The sequence below is a fragment of the Odocoileus virginianus genome, unplaced genomic scaffold (genome assembly GCF_023699985.2).
Source record: "Odocoileus virginianus isolate 20LAN1187 ecotype Illinois unplaced genomic scaffold, Ovbor_1.2 Unplaced_Contig_2, whole genome shotgun sequence".
Lineage (NCBI taxonomy): Eukaryota > Metazoa > Chordata > Mammalia > Artiodactyla > Cervidae > Odocoileus > Odocoileus virginianus.
In genome coordinates, this window is record NW_027224319.1 from 370,776 (window position 1) to 378,521 (window position 7,746).

At 60.7% G+C, this 7,746-nt stretch overlaps 1 protein-coding gene across 1 annotated transcript; it reads right to left on the reverse strand.

The window, feature by feature from the left end:
* Positions 1–320: 320 nt before the first annotated feature.
* On the reverse strand, positions 321–5,386 carry RHO (rhodopsin). Its single transcript, XM_020872574.2, has 5 exons — positions 5,026–5,386; positions 2,997–3,165; positions 1,646–1,811; positions 1,285–1,524; positions 321–431 (listed from the first exon to the last, which is right to left on the reverse strand). The coding sequence occupies exons 1-5, from the start codon at positions 5,384–5,386 to the stop codon at positions 321–323; spliced, it is 1,047 nt and encodes a 348-aa protein (XP_020728233.1).
* Positions 5,387–7,746: the final 2,360 nt, after the last annotated feature.

Consider the following 7,746-nt stretch of genomic DNA (forward strand, 5'->3'; position numbering starts at 1 on the left):
GCGCTACGCACTTATCCCTAAGCTGGGACACTTTTCCAGAGCAAGAGTTCTTGTGTAGCTGAGAGATGAGCTGGGGGGAGCGGAGCTACAGCGGGCCCCCGGGAAATCAGGACTCCTGATCGGGCCGCCCCTGCTAAGTGAGGCGCCTCCTGTTTCTCTCACTGATTCTTTTGCATTTGGTTGGTTGGTTTTTGTGTTTACACTCAAGGAGCCTGTGAGAGCTGGTTCCGACAGGCGCGGCTCCTGATGGAGCTGCTGAGGCTGGGGTGGGGGTGGGGGCTGGGGGCTCCTGCGGCGGGCCATGGAGTCCCTGGAGGGGCTTAGGCAGGCGCCACCTGGCTGGTCTCTGTCTTGGAGACAGTGGTGGAGGCCTCGTCGTCACCCAGTGGGTTCTTGCCACAGCAGAGGGTGGTGAGCATGCAGTTCCGGAACTGGAAGGAAGAGGTAGGGTTAGGATGAGGGGTGGTCAGAGTCCCCCAGAGTCTGGGTGGGAAATGGCATCGTCAGCGAGATGTGCCTCCTCTCTCTTCCTGCCTCTGGCCCTCCCAGCCTCCACTCCCCGGTCAGATGGCTCCCTGCAGGAGCTTAGTAAGCCTCCCCAACCCCACCCAGAGGTGCTGGGACCAAACCCAAAGGGGCTTTGTCACTGGTGATGCTCCACAATGCCCTCAGCGTGCCAAGGGCCATCTGGAGATGATCCCATTGAACCCAAGAGTTTAGGATTTCATCCTTTCCGTGGATGAAGAAAGTGAGGCCCAGAAAAGGGAAGTGACTTGCCCAAGGCCACACAACTAAAACCTAGCAGAGGTGGGATTTGAACCCAATCTGTCTGACTCTAGGTTTTCCCCACGACCAAAGAACCTGCAGAGGAACCACTGGTCTACGTTAAAAGGACCACTTTATCCCTTCATCCCTCAGAACGAGACATCTTAGCATCCTTTGGAGCTTTGTGGAGACTGGCACCTGTTCCCAGGCCCAGGACTTTGACCATCTGGACTGTTAAAGCTAGCCTCCAGAACCATCTGAACTGGCACTTCTCTTTCCTGAGCCAGCATCAGAGGGCTTGCTAGAAATGCATGTTCCTGGGCCCACCCTGAGCTTCTAATCAGAAGATCTGAGGGTTGGTTCAGGAATGTGCATTTCTCCCGGATGACTCATGATTACCCCAGGGAAGACCAACTCCCCTGCCCATTTTGCAGGTGGGAAGACTGAGGCCCAGTTAAGACTGCAGCTTCACCTGTCGCCTGGGGGAACCTGGCCCCTTCCCGCCCCACCAGCAGGCACCTGCTTGTTCATCATGATGTAGATGACGGGGTTGTAGACGGCGGCAGACTTGGCAAAGAAAGCCGGGAGGGTCATGAAGATGGGGCCGAAGTCAGAGCCCTGATGGGTGAAGATGTAGAATGCCACCCCGGCGTAGGGCACCCAGCAGATCAGGAAAGCGATAACCATGATGATAACCATGCGGGTGACCTCCTTCTCGGCCTTCTGAGTGGTAGCCGACTCCTGTTGCTGGGCAGCCGCCTGCAGGGACACAGCGCCTGGTGTCCGGGGTCGAGGCTCCTCTGGGCCGGGGGGCCGTTCTCAGCCTCATCCATGCTCTTGTCCCCCACCCCACACAGCACTGGCCCCCCAAGGGCCCTACCTCCTTGACAGTGAACACCAGCTGCCCATAGCAGAAGAATATGATGATCAGGGGGATGGTGAAGTGGACCACGAACATGTAGATGACAAACGACTCATTGTTGACCTCCGGCTTGAGCGTGTAGTAGTCAATCCCACATGAGCACTGCATGCCTTCCGGGATGTACCTAGGACCGGGGAGGGGAAGGGGCAGCAGCGGCAAAGGGAGACCCGCGTGTGAGGGCCTGGGGCCAGGCCCAGCTGCCCAGAGTCCTCTGCCAGCGCCCGCAGCGGGGCTGGTCCCACTCTGGGCCTCACTTTCCCTCTCTGCAAAATGAGGATAACAAACCTCTCCTTGGCTGTGAGCCTCACTCTACTGAGATAAGGGATTCAGATGTGTGGAAACAGTGCTGTTGCCTTGTTTGGCACCGTGTTATCCTGGGACCCTGGTCTCTCCCGGTCTCTCCCTCCCAGCGCCTCTACTCTGCCACTATGCTTCCCTGCCTGAAGCTTCTTCACCCGGCCGGCCACTCCCGAGTGGCCGGAGGCCAGGCCTGGGACCATGAGGTAGGAGGGGAGAAGGGAAGAGCTCCCAATGTCTGTATTGCAGGCACCCAGATCTTTCTAGGCCACTCAGAGTAATTAAGGGATCTTTGCACAGTTTCTGGAAACAAGAGGCCCTGGGGCGTGTGGTTAGGGCGTGTGATTTCAGAGGATGGTGACACTGAACTGACTTCGGGAAACCCAGTGTCCATTAGCTGCGTCCACAAGGATGTAACTAGGCCAGACTGGAGAAGACAGAGGAGGGGTGGGGTTTTTTGCCCCTTGCTAAATTGCTTGGGAGGGAAAACACTGGCCCCAGGAAGACTGAGAGAGGAGGAAAGGGGAGAGAGATGGCCGTTTCCTGGAAGCAGAAGGGCACGAAGCCTCTGGGAACCCACAGAGTCCAATCTCCCAAACCACGTTCCACCCCACCGCCATCTCATCTCAGCCCGTTGGGGGTTAACGGCTGAGAGTCTTGCCAGGACTGGTTCCCAGGGCCACACCGTCACACCTGCACAAGGCGGGGCTCTGCCTCTACAGGGGCAGAGGCCTGAGGTCAGAGGAGCCGCTCCCGGGGTCCTGGACCAAAGAGGATTGGGATCTGGCCTGGCTTAGTTGGGGATTAGGGGCACAGCCAAGGTGAAGGTTTGGGGCATCTTGGAGTCTCCTTGACATGGGGAGCAGCCCCATGTAGCGACGTTGGGGGCTGACCCTCTCTTCCCTGCCCTAAACCTCAACCCTATGAGAGCTGCCAGCAGCCCACCCCTGCAGCCGGAGGACCCTAGGAAGCGCCCCGGAGACCCTCCTCCCCGCCTGCTCAGTGACGTTACCTGGACCAGCCGACAAGGGGGGGCGCGGCGCAGGCCAGGGCCATGACCCAGGTGAAGGCAACGCCCATGATGGCGTGGTTCTCCCCGAAGCGGAAGTTGCTCATGGGCTTGCACACCACCACGTACCGCTCGATGGCCAGGACCACCAAGGACCACAGGGCGATTTCACCTGCAAGGCGGCCGGCTGTCAGTCAACCCGCCCCATGGCTGGACCTGTCTGTCCAAGGAGGGGGTGTGCTCCTCCTGGGGATGGGGAGGGCGGGGTCGACCAGGAAGGCACCCGGGAGCAGTCCTGGAGCACGGACTTAAGGAGCGTAGGGTCTGGACATGGACGAGGGGAGATGTCGGGGCAGACGGGCCGATAAGCCACGTGGAGTAACTCCCAGGAAGGTTAGTGCAGCCAGAGCTCTGGGTTCACCGGGCACATGGCAGTTGGCTCGTGGGGTCATGGCTGAGAACTGGGAGCCTGGCATGGAGTTTTCACAGAAGAATGTGTCCTTCCTGGGGCCACTGGCAGAATTCCAGTCACAGGGGACAGCAGAGACAGCAGGAGCAAGAGGGGGAGGCCTCCCTTTCCTCCTGGGCAGCGGGCCTCTCGCCTCCAGGGACATGGGACACCCTGGGCATGGGCGACCCTCTCCCGGGAGCCAGGGAGCTGGAGAGTGTTTTGCTCAGAGGGAGGAGGAGGAATAATGATGGGGTTCAGACATCTGCCCTGCACATCACCCTCAGAAACTCAGGAGGGAGATGGCCATGGGGTTTACCAACTGGGGCATTTCCCAGAGTTAAAGGGAATGCCAGTGGGTACTCCAGGCCCACGGTTGTCGCAGAGGCGTGCCCACCTGTGTGTGGCACCCCTGTGGCCTGAGACTGGGGGATCGCGGTCACCCAGCAATGGCCAGCGCCCCAGGAACAGGGCTGAGGCAGGGCCTGGACGCACATGGGAGAGAGGAGACAGAGCTTCCTGTGGCTGGTGCCGGGCTCTCTCCATCCCCCAGGCTTTGTGACGACAACCTCCCGTGTCTCCTGCTTGCCTGAGAGTGTCCCCAGGGGACGCTCCTGGGTCTGAGCCAGGAGACCCAGGCTCTGGGCACTGGCCTGCCACATTCCTGAATCACCCCTCCCCTCTGCACGCTGCAGTTTTCTCATCGGCTAAGTGAAAGTGAAGTCGCTCAGTCGTGTCCGACTCTTTGCGACCCCATGGACTGTAGCCCACCAGGCTCCTCTGTCCATGGGATTTTCCAGGCAAGAATACTGGAGTGGGTTGACATTTCCTTCTTCATCGGCTAAATGGGATCTATTCACCTGTTTTTCAGTGAAAATATTTTAAAAGCATGGCTCACAGCTACACAGATCACCTCACCAAGTCTACTGGCTCCCTGTGAATGGACTCCTCAAGGCAGAAAGCCTTCAAGCGGAGCAGAGAGCCTGGAGGCAGGCTGGGAGGGAGTCAGAGAGAAGCTGGGGAGGGACCGCGCCCGGCGCCCAGTGCAGGCAGAGGCTGGTGCCTGGAGGACTGAGGAATGTCATCCTGCCCCGGGCTGGGGCCCTGAGCACAGACACCCGTGTCATCCAGCTCTCTGTCCCCGGGACCTGGCGTGGGTCTCACCCAGCCCCACTGCTCCAAGGGGAGCAGAACCGTGGCCTGAGGGGCCGCAGAGACTTGGGCTTGCAACTTGGCCTTGCCAGAGACTGCCTGCGACCCCAGCGAGGCCCGGGACTCCTCTCATCTGTCTCCTGGCTGGAGGGCGAGGCAATGACCCCAGTGCCAGTGAGATCACGTGCTCGGTAGCCGCCCTCCACCAATGCCGGCCGAGCTCGTCATCGCTTACCCAGCGTTTACTGACTGGGTAAGGGAGGGCTTTGGATTCCGGGCTCTCGTCCGCCATCCGCAAGGCTGGGGCTGTCCCCACGCACCCCCTGCCCAGCCCACCACACCCAGCTCATACCGCCCAGGGTGGCAAACCATCCGCAAGGCTGGGGCTGTCCCCACGCACCCCCTGCCCAGCCCACCACACCCAGCTCATACCGCCCAGGGTGGCAAAGAAGCCTTCCAGGTTGCAGCCCGTGGGCCCGAAGATGAAGTATCCGTGCAGAGAGGTGTAGAGGGTCGTGGTGAAGCCCCCGAAGACCATGAAGAGGTCGGCCACGGCCAGGTTCAGCAGGATGTAGTTGAGGGGCGTGCGCAGCTTCTTGTGCTGGACCGTGACGTAGAGCGTGAGGAAGTTGATGGGGAAGCCGAGCACGATCAGCATGAACATGTAGGCGGCCAGCATGGAGAACTGCCACGGCTCGGCCAGGTAGTACTGTGGGGCCTCAAAGGGGCTGCGCACCACGCCCGTCTTGTTGGAGAAAGGCACGTAGAAGTTCGGGCCCTCCGTGCCGTTCATGGCTGCGGCCCTTGCGGCTGCCCGCCGGCGGCGCGAACCCAAGGATGCTTTTGAGGCCGGAGCTCAGCCACACGGGGCTCCGGCTGGACGACTCCGGGCTCTGACTCCCCCCCCAGGCCCTTATAAAGTGACCTCCCCTCCCTAAGCTCCCAGCTGAATCAGCACCTGGGAGATTGGGGGCGTTATTAATCATATTAATCCTCACTGCTGCAACGAGGGGCCTAATTGGCTTCCAAGTGGGGCCAAGGTGACTCCAGGTAGAAGGCTGTGGTTGGGGAGAAGGGGGTGGGGGGTGGTGGGGACCCTGGGAAAGAGCAGAGGCCTGCCCCCAACTCCCCTGTCCCGCTCTGTCATCTCAACTGATGGCCCTGGCCTGGCATTGGGACCCCCGGCTCCAGGCCCACTGCCCTCCAGCTCAGGGCAAGCAAACTTCACCTTCCTCCTGCCTGGCCCACGAGCTCCCGGAGGGCAGAGCGCTGGTTCTTCTGTCATCCCCTCTCTCAGCCCCTGAGCCATCCCTTCCCCACCTGGGTCACCTCTGGGCTTATCCAGTCATCACACACTGCCCACCGGCCAGGTCGTGAGCTTCACAAGTGCAGCGGGACACTCCGGGGATGGGATGCAAGCCCCACGTTGCCCGGGAGCTCAAAAAGCATTTGTTCCCTTGAACTGGAGTTCACTCACTCACTTGTTCAAACCGACATTTCTGTGCAGGCCACTGGGGGAGCCGAGGCTCCAGGAAGGAGGAGCTTATGGGCTGGGGAGGACTTCTGTGTGGGAAGACTCGCTCCCGACCCGGGGAGGGGAGGCCACCGACCCGCGGAGACGTCCAGGGGGACAACGTTTAGAGGGAGGGGGGCACTTTGCCAGGTTGTCAAGTGGGGATGTCAGCATAGACTGAAGACAGAGGCCTGGCAGAGGCCCGAGGCCCATCTGGGATGTGGGCTGGGTTCAGCTGGGGTGGGGTTTAGTGCCAGGGGCTTATCTAGGGGAACTTGGGCAGATCTTGGGCACAAGAAAGTGTCTCAAAAGCCCTCAAGGATGAACTGAAGGGAGCGATGGTGGACGAAGGGCCCAGGGCAGAGGTGACCGAATCAGGGAGGCTCTTAGGGCTCCTGAAGCAAGGCCTTGCCTCCAGGAGGTGAACGGGGCCAAGGCTGTGCCAGGCACCAGATCCCTGCAGTGAGCGAGGAGGTGTGGTCCCGGGAGCTCCTGTGTGGAGGGGATGTGGGCCCTGGGAACAGCACACGGGCCACGGCCCGGGACTGGGGTCAGGCTAGGCTGCGGCCGTGGGCCTCGGGCACCACATGATCAACAAGCCATGATGGTGTACCTCAGGACAGCGGGATGAGCTCAGGGTACGAACAAGGGCCCCCATCTACAATAGGATCATGAGGGCCCCTCCCAGGAGTAAAGTGGGGTCATGGGCAGCCTGGCCTTCAGGGTCCCCAATGACCACGGCCCAGCTGTGAATTTTATCCTGCACCAACTGTGTTCCACACAAGATACTCAGTTCTGGGGGACACAGTGGACAAGAAGGACCAAGCCCCTGCCTGTAGGATGTGTCCTTCTGTGGGGGTGAGGAGGGGGCCCCCACAAACCATGAAGCAAATGACAATAGGGTACATTCAGGTGGTGACATCCTCCTGACACACAGTCGCCTGGAGCTGCCCAGGGAGGCCTGAGAGCTCGAGGATGGAAGGAGCGCTGAGGGGTGGAGCTGATCAAGGAGAGAGCGGCCAGTGCAAAGGCCCTGAGGCAGGGAACTCAAGGCTGGCCAGGAAGCATCCCAGTATCCAAGACCTCCATGGCTGAGGCTCCCTTGTGCTGTCTCTCTTCCCACCTGGGATGTCCTCACCTGTCTGCTCAGAAACGCGCCCCCTTCCCTGCAGCCCACCTGGGGCTCCAGAGCCCTGCTGTCCCGGGAAGCGGGCAGCGTCAGGACTTGCGTGGGGAGCCTAGTGGTATGTGTGCTGCGAGGAGGAGCAAGGGGCAGGCAGGCGTGGCGGGTGGGTGGGGTGCGGCCGCTCAAGGTGTAAGGTGCTTGGCGCAGTGATTAGGCCCATCGCCAAAGAGGTCAAGGTGAAGGGTTTGATTCTGACACGGCCCCTGGTGGCCGGACAGAGGGACAGATGACGGACTCCCTGGGTCAAGGCCAGCACACGCAGCCCTGCCCTGGCCAGGCTGAGCCCCCAACCCTCAAACTCATGACCTTGCTTGTTACTGCCTAATGCTTATGACAACCTGGAAGCTTTTAATTCCTATTCTGTTCATGGGTCTCGCAGGCTGTAACCGAGCCCCCAGGGGTGGGCTGGGGTCTGTCTTGCTCATCACAGGGCCCCAGAGCCCAGCTCGACACA

Excerpts from the sequence above, each read along its gene's own strand:
- RHO (XM_020872574.2), bottom strand. The coding sequence starts at position 5,386 with ATGAACGGCACGGAGGGCCCGAACTTCTACGTGCCTTTCTCCAACAAG. Across the intron at positions 3,166-5,025 it reads CTTCTTTGCCACCCTGGGCG|GTGAAATCGCCCTGTGGTCC; the intron begins GTATGAGCTGGG and ends GCCGCCTTGCAG. Across the intron at positions 1,525-1,645 it reads TGGTGTTCACTGTCAAGGAG|GCGGCTGCCCAGCAACAGGA; the intron begins GTAGGGCCCTTG and ends GTGTCCCTGCAG.